General features: G+C 48.3%; 1 protein-coding gene across 4 annotated transcripts in view; it reads right to left on the reverse strand.

Moving 5' to 3' along the window:
- Mapk4 (mitogen-activated protein kinase 4) overlaps positions 1-14704 on the reverse strand; it is a 137969-nt gene that overhangs the window by 27573 nt on the left and 95692 nt on the right. For all 4 annotated transcript variants that reach the window (XM_029546965.1, XM_021214589.1, XM_029546967.1 and 1 more), the window contains exon 2: positions 13072-14443. In XM_029546965.1, coding sequence (XP_029402825.1) covers positions 13072-13617 — 546 coding nt within the window. In that variant the 5' untranslated portion in view covers positions 13618-14443. The remainder of the gene's footprint in view (positions 1-13071; positions 14444-14704) is intronic.

Consider the following 14704-nt stretch of genomic DNA (forward strand, 5'->3'; position numbering starts at 1 on the left):
GAGAGAGAGAGAGAGAGAGAGAGAGAGAGAGAGAGAGAGAGAGAGAGAGCGCAGATAGGTAATGTGAAAAGGAATGGTAAGGTAGATTGGGAAATTAAAGACCGTGCAAATTTGTCTAAAACTAGTCCTGGCTATGCACAACTGCCATCTTGGAGGAAGCATGCAAGTCAAGGCTTGTTGAAAACCTTCACTGAGGATGATGGGAATCAATTGTGATTGCTCAAAGAAATCCTTGGGGTTAAATGTGTCCATCTCCTGTGCCCCATCTGGAAAAATGTATGCTTCAGGAGAGCTGTCTCCATCTGCATGCAGCCTAGCATGTGTAAAACCTGATCTCCATGGGCCTTGCTCCTTGGTCCCACAGCTTGGAATCTGCGACTTCAATTGAACTCTGCTCCCATCTCTTCCCGTCATCCAGAGATCCTGAGTACTCCATACAGGCAAATGTCACACTGGGAACTTAGGAAAGTCTCATTTTACAGAGCAGGTGAGACAAGAGGGCCCAAGCTGGGTGGAGGAAACCCTCCAGACCTTTAAATCCAGGAGCTGAGAGGGCACAGGTGGAAAGAAGCCTGCTGCAAAGCCAGCAGTACTTGTGTGTCGTGAACAAAGACCCTGAACTTAGCAATGCGGTTAAGTACAAAGCAGTGTAGACCAGGAGTCACATCTGAGAACAGCTATTGTCCAAAAGTGTAAGACTGCAAAGAATACATGGTGGGCAAAGCCTTGGTGGCAGTTGAGGGAGTGTGACGCTCTGGGCACAGGAGAGTTAAGCAGAAAGACTTTGTCTCAACCCCTGTTGCTAGAAATATCTCGCAAATGTCTTCATTCAATTTCCGGCCTTGGTACATAACACCCAGGGAACAGAATTTAATTTTCTATGACTGAATGGCTTCCTTCACCTGCAGGACTTTCTGAATTTTAGTTTATTATGGTACAAGCCCACAGGTAGGAACAGGGAACCTTAAATTACTTTTGACAGCCTGGACTATGAATGTTCAGGCTAGAAACCAATTTGAGCTTGAAAGCCAAAGTCCAATAGGATTCCTGAAGAGAACTTCCTTTTATTTTCCTGCCCTTTGCCTTTCTCCACAAAGCCAGCTCAGACTCTGCCATCACCTTGGGCAAGTTACATTTGAGGGTTAGGACCTGTACAAAATGGCTGCCATGTTGGCATCTCTCTCCACCTCCTTCTCTTTTCCCCTTCTAGAGGTCTCTCTGGCACATGGCTGAGTTCAGAGTTTTTAGCTGGCTGTGACAGCCATGTGTCTGTGAACCAAGAGTCCCTGTTGACTGGCATTTTGCCATTTGTGGATCCTATTCTCCTGACTTGCAGGACTCACCAGGAGCATCAGACACCTGTCACAGAGACAGTAGTGGCCCACACAGAGCTTGGAGCTGAGAGTAACTGTCTGGAGCCACATTTAAGATGTGGCTTTAGCCACACTTGAAGTCAGGCATCTTCCCTAAACAGTCTGATAGCGGGAAGCACACAGAGCCAGTAATGGTTTCCTGGTTAAGATACTACAAACCAACCAACCAACCAACCAAACCAACCAACCAACCAACCAACCAACCAAACCAACCAACCNACCAACCAACCAACCAACCAACCCAACCAAGCAACCAAACAAACAACCTAACCAACTAATCAACCAACCAACCAACCAACCAACTAACCAACCAACCAACCAACCAAAAAACCAAGTAACATAAATATTGCCAAAATGAAAACCTGTTTTCTTTTCCTCTTTTTTCTTTCAATGCTGAGGGTAAATAAAACCCAGGACAGGGAGCACACTAGGTCAAGGTGCTGTCCTACTAAGCAAGATCTCAAGCTTCAAAACATGTATTTTTAAGGACAATATCAAGAAAATAAAACAACAAGCCACAGAACTCATCTCAAGGAGATTTTAGAAATCATCTAATAAGATCTTGCATTTAGAATACAAGAAGAGTCTCCAAGTCCAAACTAATAATAGTATTAGTAATGATGTAACCCAATGAAAATAGGCAAAGATCTCAAGATATAAAGAAGACATGTAAAAGCTTGATATGCACATGAGAGGATACATACTAAGGGAGGCTCAGCACCATTAACGGTGGATAAAACCAATTCAAAGCCACAGTGAGGTTCTCCTCACATCTGCTGGAGGACTAGCAAGAAATGAAGGATGTGGTCACTGAGAGAACAAGCCCTCATAGCTTGCCTACTGGATACAATGTCACAATGGAATCTGCTAGTACAGTTTCTCAGACAAAAACACATGAGCAATAATGCCACTTTATAAGACAGGTCCACAGAAACTTGTACACCAGTGGGTGTCCATGACAGCCCCAACAGAAAAACCCAGATGTCCATCAATGGATGGGCTACCAGTCGGCTATGACGTAGACAATTGTTAGATGACTTTACTGTCTTCCCTTTTGAGATGAAGTTCTAATATCTGCCTCTACCACTGAATAAATCCGGACAGCACTGTGCTGAGTGCAAGAAGCCAGACTCAAAAGACCAAAGGACCATGTGTTATACATCCACATGTAATACCCAGCAAGAGCTAGTCAATGGAAAGAGCAGCAGATGGATGGCTGCTTAGACTAAGGGATGATGGGGACTTAGGGAAGGAGGTGACAACTGGGTGGGACACTGTTATTTTGAGGGGCAATGAAATGTCCTAAAATAAATTCTGGCAATTGACGCACAGAGGAATGATTCTAAAAGCCATTCAGTTATACACCAATGGCGGGGAATTGTATAGCATATTTTACAGTTTAAAGTCAGACATAAAGCATAGTCCTACGGAAAGGAAGACTCCAGCAGTAGCCCTCTACCTTCCAGCTATGTGTCAGAGGAGGCAGTGCTGGGTCTCTCCATGGGAATCTGTGTTCTGAGGCCTGGCTTTCAGGAACTTTCATGTGCAGAGATTGAAGTCGAGTGTGTGATGGCGTTGTAGCGATTACCTATTCCGATTGGTCACTGCCGGTGTCTTTTTTCATTAGTTGGTCCAAAGCTTACCTATTATCAAGGGTTTTGGCTGTCACCCCATTTGTAAGCTCCGGGCTAGAACCAGTCAAACCACAAAAGGATTAGCATCTAAGGCCTTTCAAGGGTCTCTCTTTGACACCAGATCTCAAATATACAGTACTTCCTCATCTAGGCACTGTAACAAGTTACTCACAGGCTTTCCCACTCACAGCCTCTTCTTCATGCTTTGTGCCTGAGAAGAGAAACAGGGCCACCCCCAACCCCCACACCTGAAAAGGCTGAGCTTTTCACACATCATTGGGTGTTTTCTTCATTCCCAGGGGGTGGAACCAGCCACAGGAAGGCTGGGAAGCTTGCTCAGGGACCCAAGGAACCAGTTAATGCCTGCTTCCTCCACCCAAGAGAAGGTTCTCCTGATTCCTGGCAGGGGGTAGTGGCAGTGCATCTAGTTCTCTCAGAGGCCATCTCAGGGTGGCCGCCGCTCTGGGTGGGTAGGCAGGTAAGGCTTGCCCAACACCTCGGCAGGGTAGGATGAGGTTGAGGGTCAGTTTTCCCAGACTCCAGGGCCAGAGGCAGGTGTACATAGCTGTTCTCTCTTGGTAGCCGAAAGATTCGGATTAAACATTCTTTTCATAACGAAGACTGTTTGAGTGAACTTCTCCCTTTGTGTCAAATTTCTGGAACTATCACTAAAAAAGCGCACTCGCGTTTAACCAGGCATATCTATACCTCCTATGATTTTAATATTTTAAAAGCATAATGAAAATGAAAAAAAAAAAGCCATCAATTTTCTGTCATTAGCATGTCAGAGTTTCTATTTGTAGTCTAGTTTTTAAGTTATTTAAATATTTTTTTCTTTGTGTCTGAGTGTGTCGTATACACTCAGGTGGCAGGGGCTAGGGCTAGGCTGCCCAACATGGGCGTTTGGAAACCACACTTAGGTGCTCTGGAAGAGCCGCCAGTGCTCTAACCCACCTCCCTAGCTCATGGAGCCTATTTTAATGTCTCATTTTCTCTCAGCTGCTGTCACCACAGCCCCTATCCAGCTCTGTGTATAACACAGTTCTCCTGTGGAGGCCTGAAGACAACTTTGTAGAACGTCGTGTTCTTTCCTTCACCTTTCCTGGGGCTTCAGGGATCCAGCCTGTGGCGAGGACTTTTACTGAGCCATCTTGCTGACCGTTGTGCTGTTTTTTTTTGAAGTTTTATTATTACATAAACCTTTTCTCTATGACTGTAAACTCCTTACACATTGAAAACAGTCATGTTATGCCCTTATAGGGATAACTGTGATTTTGTAAAGTTTAGATAGTCACACAGCGGGTTTTCGTAAAGTAGTCACTCCCTGTGCCCTGTGCTGGCTTTCACTTCAGGGTGAGCTTAAATTGTACTGAGGTCGGATGAGAGGGCTGAGTCTCACTGAAGCACTTAGCCCCATCTCTTACAACATCTTTATGGACGATTTTTAAAATGTGGGTTAAACGATTATATAATTATGTCGCTGGCGGGGGGGGGGGAGGACACAGGGGGCGGGGTTGGACAGCTTACAGGTCAGAGATGTCCGGTGGCCATGAGGCTGGGCGTTTGACCTAATCTCTTCATGCATATTTTAATTAGCCATCTAGGTGAAGTCCCAGAAGGCAGGTTTAAATATATTATGAAGCTGTAAAGGGCAAGACTGTATGATAGAACAAAGATCCAAAAAAGATCTCCTCCTGTTGGAATATCAGCCAAGAAGATGAACTCTACCAGGAACCAAGGGGGACCAACTTGAGCTTAAAACCAAAACCAAAAGGAAACTAACAACAAGAAACAAAAACCCAATCACATACATTCAACATAGAGAATACAGAACTGACACAAATTAACTGGCTAACCACCCAGTGTGGTGACACTCTGTACCGATTCTGTGCTGATGAGGTCACATCCGGACTACTCTGCAAATGGACTTGAAGAAAGGCTCTGACAGGAAGAGGAGGTGGATGAGTGTGGGGTTAGGCTAGTGTGGGCTCTGGAGTGCAGTCGGCTGAAGGCAGGTCCTCTGCCTACTTCATTATATTGAGAGCTGAGTCACTTAACACAGCAAGTACCGGTCACGAAGCCTGAAAACCACTGGGTAGAGACGACGGTGCTCCAGGCTGCGGGGCTACGAAGGGGACAGGATACAGGGCGTTAAATATTTGAGAGCTGTCCTGAGGATAAGTTAGGCTTCATCCTGAGGCTCTGGAGAGCCACACTCGGTTAACAGAAAGCAGGGACATGACTTGTGCATTCGTCAGCCAGCAATTATTGAACACATTTTATGGGTCAGACGCTGTGCTAAATGCTCCCAAAATGGGTACGAGTGAGAAGTGTTCTTAATCCAGGGACCCACTGGGTCAATCTGGGAAGAGGCAGCAAATGAGCTACTCAGCAGGATGTATAAGTGCCTTGGGAAAGTGGAGGGCATGACCGACTCTCCTGGAGAAGTAGGTGACTTGGGACGTTGGAGCGGAATCTGTCAGGGGGTGGGGGTGGGGGTGGAGGTGTAAATGGCAGAGTATGTGGGAGGGAAGGAACAGTATGTGGGCCCAGAGCTGTCACCGCTTGTGGCATCTTCTGGGGCAAGATGACAAGTTGGTGATATTACAACACCAGGAGAGGTGGGTGACTGCAAATTACGCTCAAGATGAGCGCTGACCTGGAGCTCAGAGCATTGTGATCCTGATTTAGAAGGGAGCCATCAACGTCAGAAAATTCGTAGCAGAAATGGTTCTCGCCCTCAAAACACGCCATTCCTTTCTATACCACCAGGCTGGATAAAGAGACCACATTTCAGCTGCTGAAGGTTAGATAGCAAGAGGAAATCGTGGAAGCAGCTGGGGGTGGGGGACATAGGATACACACGGGACTCATGATAGGAAGGAAAAAAAAACGCCATCTTGTCTCTTCAGAAATAACAGTGATCAGAAGCAAAGAGAGAGAGAGAACATCCTTAAAGACTGGGAAAAGAGTGTGAATCTTGAGTCCTGGGAACATAAACTTTTAAAAATGAGAGTAAAATAAAGATACTTTATGCCAGTAGTAAAGAATATGCCACCTGCCAGTTTGTATGCCAGGGAATGGAGTACAGCCCCACCGAGCAGCCCCCACTGGCCATGTGTTCCTAGTCTCTGAGCTTTTGTGCTTGCTAGCTGAGGCTGGCTCTGACAGAGAGGTGAGCACCAGGTGGGTGTCCGCAGGAGGGAGGGCCATGGGAAGGAGCTCTGAGCCAAGCCACTTAATCAGCAGTTTGCTCTCCAGGGGAGAATGCACGCACCTTGGCTTTGAGGAGGCAGTAGTGGCAGCGTAAGGATGCCACGTGCCATTTTACCTGAGACAGCTCACTGGTTGGTGAACAGCTGGTCCTCCTCACTCCCTTGTCCAACTCCTTCAAGTGATTGCCAAGGGTGAATTGCCGGCAAGCATGGAAACTTTTCCTCAGGACCTCACCTCAGGACTCAGACGAACTCTGTCCTGAGTGAGTGGCTGCTTGAGATGAGGTTGTTAGACTCAGCCGTGGAGCTCAGTGGGGTTGCCTCTCAGGAGGGCCTGGGTGTACTGAGGAGAAAAGGATGTCATGAGGTACCTGCTTGTAGCAGGAACCGCGAGGCCACCTTTCTGTAACCCCCCCCCCGGGGGGGGGGCTGCGCAGCCGCAAAAGCATCTCCTGCCGGAGGACCTAATTGAAGACTGTCTGAGAGACCAAGGATTGCGCAGACAGTGCCAGCCAATCAGGAACTGCTGTGTAGAAGAGATGCTTTCTTGGGACCAATGGGGCCCAAGGTGGAGGGTATTAAAGGAGCTTGCAGCAATGCTCAGAGCTTGCTGCTGCAGTGTTTCTCACCTGCTCCTGGAGTCTGTGTGGCTGACTCTCCACTACCTCACCTCCAATCCCTAAGCGCCAGTAGGGTCGGTTGGTGGGTGAGGGGTCCAGGGCACAGGCAACACCTGCTCCTGGGACTTGGAGCAAAGAAGGCTCCAAGAGCCAAGAAAAATTAGCTTACAAGTCTGCGAGAGTGTTCAATTGACTCTTCAGTTCAGCCTCAGTTCTAATCCCTTAGGTCATATTTTTCCTCTTTAAAATGGGATATTCCATAGCCCTTTAAGTACATCTTTTCGGCTCCGCTGATTTGGAATAACATGTTCAACAGCTTAAGAAGAAAGTGACCTCCCTGCTGGCTGGTCCCTCTGCAAGGTGTCCTTCCACAAGCCTGTTCGTACCATGGACTCTGTGGGTGTCTGAGTCACTCGCGATGTCAGTATGATGGACCTAGGGGTCCTGAGTAGTTCCTTTCAAAGCCACAGAGATGAGCATCCTTCCTCCTAATTCAAGGATGGATGTAGAGAGGAGGACCCTTTCTGGGTGCCTTCTCAGGCAAGCGGCCGATGCCATCAAAGGCAGGTAGGACAGGAGAGGAGACAAAGTGACACCGGTCGCGATTATGAAGGGCAGTGTCGGCTTTCTGAGTTGTCCTTGGCAGGGTTTCCCAGGCTTCAGTCTGTGCTTAGGGACTCCTCTGGATCCTCAAATGAACCACGGCCTTGAACAAACTACAGCCATTTGCTGAGCCTTCAAAACACTCATTCCTATCCAACTGTGAAACCAGCGTTTTGTTTCTTAAATAACATCTTAGTGAAGTAGCTTACACCAGAAAGAAAAGTTCCAAGTCACTGATCACACCCCCTAGCTGCTAAAACCATGCATAAACAAGCAGTGTTCCTTTTGTTTAGATTCCTGGTTTCTGTAACTTCGGCCAAACTGTACCATGGGGAATAGGCGGTTTCTGAGGTAATGTAATTGAGGCTCCCCAAAGCTGTGCTGTACCTCAGAGCTTTACCATGAACAAGCCCTCCAGTTCATGCTTCACGTTCACCCACATGGTCCTCCCAACGCTGGTGTGAGAACTGTAGCCAGCACTGAGCTTTCGGGAACATCACCAGCTCTGGCTTCCACTCGCAGGGGAGGAACCTTACCTCTTTAGATCAGTGGCTCTATTTCTTTTTAAATTTTATTTATTTATTATATGTAAGTACACTGTAGTTGTCTTCAGACACTCCAGAAGAGGGAATGTCAAGTCTCATTATGGATGGTTGTGAGCTACCATGTGGTTGCTGGGATTTGAACTCAGGACCTTTGGAAGAGCAGTCTGTGCTCTTCACTGCGTGCGGAGCCATTTCTCCAGCCAAATCAATGGTTCTTGAAAGGTCATGAGCATGAGATTCCCTGGGGTCCTGTGGACTCGAGCTTTTGACTCAGGAGGTCTGAAGTGAGAACCAAGCGTCAGCCTGTCTGAGTAGTTCTGGGGCCTGGTTGATGTTGCTCCTCTGTGGCTGCACTTAGAGACCCCGCCAAGCCAGTTAGATTTTAAGGAACTAGAAGGAGATAGGGAGGTGAACTGAAAACATTCTGGTCAAGAAAGAGATAAGGAGACCGTGGACTAGGAAGCAGCCAGAGGTTTTGAGTTCAAAGTACCAACCTAGCAGGAAGCATAGACTTGCTTGAACGATCTACCAGAAATGCAAGACCTTTTGCTGCCCACATTCTCATGAATCTATTCCTCTTCCTCTGTTGCCTGGGCATTTTTCATCACCTGTACTCCCATGGAAGCTGGATCTGTAGGGGATTTTCTAGGAGACCCCTGGGAGGGTTTTGTTTTTTCTTTTCTTGCCAGGTTAGAAGATCCTGGGTGGCCCTTCCTGGGGGCGGGCCACATTCACTTAGACCATGAGGCTCTTATTGCGTGGATTGAGCCTTGCCTGCTCTCCAAGGAGTTAGTAACATTTCTTAGGGTTTATACAGGGCTCAGTGAAACCTTAAACCTTTATCTTTCCCTTTGAGATCATCCATCTCTTAATATGATAACTTCAAGGAAAATATGCTCTGATCATTCAGACATCTCTTCCTGACACAAATAACAAGGAACTAATAATCAATCAGTTCTGTGGAGGAGGTGAACACACTCTCAAGAAAAACCGCACAACTCATCAGGGCTAAGATGACAAGAGTGGGTCCGTGCTTTAGCACGGGTAAACTGAGGCCTGGCACATCATGACATCTACTTGGGCAAGCGGCTCTGTTCTGTTAGTGATTTAGTCCCTGGTGTATCTGGAAGTATGTCGACAACCCTCACTTTCAGCTGAGGGGCAAGAATCCTAAGAGAGAAGCAGAATGGGAGTTGGATTGCATTCAGATGGGGGTACGTACTTGTAATACACCTGAGCCGCGTCCAGACGGGGGTACATGCCTGTAACATACCTGAGCCAAGGGGATCCTGAGTTTGAGGCCAGAGTAGGATATATCTGAGGTCCAGGCCAACCTCAGCTGCTTCCCTGCCCCCCCTCCCCAGATACTTTGGTCACATCGATACACAAGTCACTAATCCAATGATGCAGGTACCACTGTTTCCCCGGCTCCCCCAGAGTCTCCCTCATTGTCACCTGTGCCATCTCCTGCCTGTGTGTGACAGAAGCTTTACTGCCCCCTGGACCAGGCAAAAGCCAAGGTCCCTAGAAGTGGTGAGGTAGACCCAGAGGGCTCTTGGGTTTGCCTCAGAGCTCTTTTTGACTAGGTGCTCATTAGAGAAGGGAAGGCAATTCCTTTGGCATCTCCTCTAGACCAGCAAAGAAGGCACCTGCCCCAGGAAGGTCCTGTAGCAGATAAAGGCCACAGGACTGAAAAGGAGATGCCATCTGCCCATGACAAAGATGGAAGAGTGAGGAACAGATGCTACACACTGCTAAGTGGGTCAAGTACAGCCAAGAGCTCAGTTTTAGCCAAGAAGTCCCTGGCTCCAGACTGGATCAGTGTGTGGAAACGGGTATATTTTTGTGAATTGCACATAAACAATGGCCCTCGTCAAGAGAGAGTAAGTGTCCACAGAGCACATGGCATGTAGGTACCATCATCCTCCAAGCACACTGGCATGCGCAGTTGTACATAGTGGGTGCACTCTTCTGAGCCCACCTATGGTCTGGAAAATGTAGACTTCTTTTTCTGAGTTATACTTTCTAGCTATGGAATCCACAAACATATTAGCTTTCTATCTGTAAGGTTCTGATAGATCACTGTCCTTCCATCTGTCCAGTACAATCAATAAAATCAAGGTTGCACTGTAACTAATACGATTCTATGGAAGAGGCCATCCCTCAAAAAGCATGGTATTCTGTGCCCAGACAGAGATCCCCACAAGACAGCATGCAGAGCAGTCAATACTAGAAGAGAGGGAAGGATGGAAAAGCTCAGAGGCAAGTCCCACCCAGAATCCATTGCACTTCAGAAAGAAGAGTCCTCACCCAGGCTGTGAGAGGCCCCAGTTCCTCAGAATCCTCCTGCCCATCAGCCCCGGAAACCGCATGCTTTCTCACAAAACCCACTTCTCTGGGTTGTCAAATGGCCCATTTGCCCTAAGTGCCTCACAGCATTAGGGGGATTAAGCGAACTGATTTAAATGCACATTGGATAAATCAAAGCTCCGAGTATGAAGCCTTTCATCATCTCTGGAGGGAGAGGAGGGCAGCAAGCTAAGAGCAGAAAGTGAATGAGGGCAAAAGGTGGCAGTGGTTGGTCCCTGACAACACCCAGGGCATCAGGTACTGTCTTAAACCTCATATAGCGCTCATACAGTGGGCGCTCTCTCTCTCTCTCTCTGAATTAAAGAGATGGAATGAGAACATGTGAATTCCTTCGATGGAGAGAATGAAGGTCCACTAAGGAGTGGCAGGAATGGGGCCCAGAGATTAAGACTGAGAAGAGTCACGTGAGCCTTACCCTTCTCCAGCCCCAGCTCCTGCACTGAACTTGGGCTCTGTAGGTGCTCAGTGATGTCGTTTTTTAACCTCTTTTCAAGGAACTCTACATTCACGGTTCATTTTGATTCTGGTCTATAAGCCAGAGAGGCAGGCAGGGGATAGCTCTGTCCCTTGTCCAAATTAGTGCCATCATTAGGGAGTCCATCTCCTCAACTCCTCACCCTGTGGGGTGGCTCCTACCATGCCATGTTGCAAGACTTGTTTCATCAACTGGGACAAATGGCTCAGGGCTGCAATTCCAACACTGCAGAGACCAAAGCATGAAGGCTAATGGAGTTTCAGGCCAACTCTGGCTACAGAGCTGGGCCTGTTTCAAACAAAATAAAACTGCTACCATGGTGAATCTTCACCACAAGGAGCCTTCTTCCGGACTGTACTGAAGGCTACAATTCATCTCTAAGCTCCTTCCCTCCCTGTGACTACCTCACCGGATGGTGGTTCTCTACAGTTTACTACAGTTAAGAGGGCTGTGGGAGCTGGAGAAATAACTCAGTGGTGAAGAGCACCTGCTGCTCTTTCAGAGGACCTGGGTTTGATTCCCAGCAACCACACAGCAGTTCACAGCCACCTGTTAACCCCAGCTCCAGGGGGATCCGAAGCCCACATCTGGTCTCCTCAGGCACCGGGCACACACATGGCAGACAGGCCATGCAAACACACACACACACACACACACACACACACACACACACACACACACAAAACAACCCAACTTTTTAAAAAAAGAGAATGCTTTTGTGGGGGTTGGAGAGATGGCTTAGTGGTTAAGAGCACTACACTGGCTGCTTTTCCAGAGGACTTGGGTTCAATTCCCAGTACCCACTTGGCAGCTCACAACTGCCTGTAACTCCAGTTTCAGGGGGGTCGGACTCCCTTATATAGTCACACAGGGAAACAAAACACCAATGTACATGAAATTAAAAGTAAATCATGAAGAAGAAAAGAAGAGAAGGTTTTTGTGTATTCCAAATAGAAATGTAGGTTCTCTGGATCTTTTTGCCAAATAAGAATCAATTGGGGTTAAAACTATGAGTTCAATGACTTGACATCATAGCTCCTTAGGAAGGAAGACAGGGAAGGGAGTGTCTTTGGGTTTTTTGCCAGGGCTTCTTGCCTACAGACTCTGTCAATCTAGACAGATGACACAGCTGTAAGAATGGGGAGTGCATGGTTAAGGCAGTGAAGTCATTTGTGGTACTGAGAAGCCAGAGTCAGTGAGGTTGCTGTGAGGTGTGAGATTGGAGCAGGAGCTGGAGTCCCAGAACAGTGAGGGTGATCAGGAACGTGTGCCTGTGATGTCCTTCCACTGCACATCGAAAGAAACAGGAGGGCCCTGGAGAGAGAATGGAGCCGAGCCATGTTCAAGGTCAGAGTCACTCTCACATTCCCTGGCCCGTTCTCACCCTCTGCTATTAACATTTCATGGCATACCTGTTTCCTCTGGGATGTTCTATTCCAATAAAAAATATCAAGGTATAAAGATTTTGTCAGGAGACTGGCTCTGTTGTAGGGTGCCTGGTTGATGCGCTTACGTAGAGGCAACCAGGCACCCGGTGAAGGCAGCATGTCCGGCCGAAGATGGAAGAGAAGAAGGTAAGAGACAGCCAGCCAGTCAGGAGGGAGGAGGCCTAGGCCTTGAAAAATAAATTGTGGTGACTTGTGTCTCTATCGGCGCAGTTGGGATGGTTCTGTGACACACCCGGGGAATTTTAACAGAACCGACCTCAAACATGGCTTCCCTAGCACACTGAGGCATCACAGGACCCAAGAGGGCAGACATGCAGTGAGCAATAGCTCACTCTTCACTGACTGATGGAAAGGAACCCAGGATGGGCCAGCCCCGGTGAGGGGAGCAGGTGAAAGACAAACTGGAGCATAGTGTTCCCAGGGTGGGGAGTCCTCTGGGGTCTCCCGAGCTCTGAGAAGATGATGAAGACATCCTGGATCAGCAGATGCAAAAGAAAAATTCACCAACCACACAGAGCTCGGGGGCTAGAAGAATCTTCTGACACTGTTTAATCTGACCTTTCACTTGTGTGGCCCAGTGTTATTGGCCACAGGCATGTGGCAGAGCCATGACTAGGAACTAGATTCCTCCATCCCCGCCAACGTCCCAGGCCGTGGATCTTTCTGCACCTTTCTGCCTCCCCTCACACTCATAGCAGTCTCCTGTTCACAAACCCTCTAGAACAACTGTGTGTGCACCCTTGAGGATCCCACAGGTCACTAGCAGCAGCCTTTCCAGGCTAACATACCTTGTGTGAGTAATGTTGATCTACGATCCTTGCCAACCCAAAATCCCCAATCTTGAGCACAAGGTCCTCCGTGCTGATGAAGATGTTGGCGGGCTTCAGGTCCCTGTGTAGTACGTTGGCAGAGTGGATGTACTTGAGCCCACGGAGCAGCTGATACATGAACAGCTTGGCGTGTTCCTCCGTCAGCGTGCCCTGCTCCAGCAGACACGCCAGGTCAGTCTCCATGTACTCTTGGACGATATAGGCCACGCTGAACTTGAAGAGCTCGCCCTGCAGATCGCTCCCCTTGGGTCCCAGTACCTCATACACTTTGACGATGTTGTCGTGGTCCAGGCGCCGGATGATTTTGATCTCTCGGAGTGCGTGCTTCATGCTGCGGGCGTCACTCAGAACGATCTTCTTCACGGCTACCTTCCGGCAAGCTCTGCTGTCCGTAGCTGACAGCACCAGCCCATTGACCCCAAAGCCTAGGGGTTGGAAGTCAATGAAGCGCCCACCAAGGTCATACCCGTAGACACTGGCGATACAGTCACCTTTCTCAGCCATTGTTGCTTCAGTGGTCCGGGGCTGGCTGGAAAATGCAAGGGCAGTCAGGAAAGGCCAGGTTCCAGCTAGTGGCTTCCCCAGCACACCTCATTCTGTCAAATCTCACAACGGAGGGATGCTTTGGCTCCTGGTGAGGTCGCTGCTGCCAGCTGTCAGGGGACAGGAAGGGCTCCAAGTCCTTGCTCACCGACCTGCTTAGCCGGATGCTGCAAAGGTTGTTACCTGCCACCAACTCCTGTGCTTCAAGAACCCTCCTGAATGCTTAAAATGGTTCGTGCTTCTTCTAGATCCAGCATTATTAGGAAGAAAAGCCCATATCATTATCTTCTATCTCCATGGATCTCAGAGTTAAAAAAAAAAAAAAAAGTATTCGGCAACTTTGAATCCTTCTGTGTGGCTCAAGTGCGGTAGCTGCTTGCTGAGCTCTTGAAGGCGGTTGTTGCTTTACTTAAGTGGGCCCGGAGCTTAATCGGATCACAGCCTCTCTCTGTGCTCTGAGCAGCAAGAGGGGACCCAGTTAATGGATTCTAGGGGCTTCTTTTCCTTTCTGCCAGTTTATCTTTCTACAAGTTCCGTTTCGATTCCAAAACCTCAACCAGTCTGGTGAGTAAGGAGTTGGGCAAAACCATACTCTCGCACGAGCTCCGCAGTTACATCTGCTGTCCCAAGTCCAAAAAGAACTCAGCTGCCAGGCCAGGACCCTCCAGAGGCTTCAGATGAGAGGACATCCTCTTTCACCCACTTATCCGCAGCACCTTGACAGAGGATGCTCGGCCGGATGCCTTAGGACTGCAGGAATGTAGCATCGTTCGGACAGTTCCCTTCCCTGTCAAAGAAACAACGCTGGGTAAATTTCCACACTCTGGCTTCCAACACCTTCCCACTTGCATCTTTTGTTAACCAGCCCAAGTGTTATTTGATCTGTCCAGCCAGCTGAAACACTGCTGCTCTCACTCTGGGGATTCCAGCTTTGCTGCTCAGCCTCCCTCATGCTGTGTGCAGCAGTGTCCTGGCAGAGGAGAAAGATGGGGTTGATTTGATAAGCCCATCAGATGTTGCGCTTTTATGTCAGTGCCTGCCCACCACC

Source organism: Mus pahari, chromosome 15 (genome assembly GCF_900095145.1).
Source record: "Mus pahari chromosome 15, PAHARI_EIJ_v1.1, whole genome shotgun sequence".
Lineage (NCBI taxonomy): Eukaryota > Metazoa > Chordata > Mammalia > Rodentia > Muridae > Mus > Mus pahari.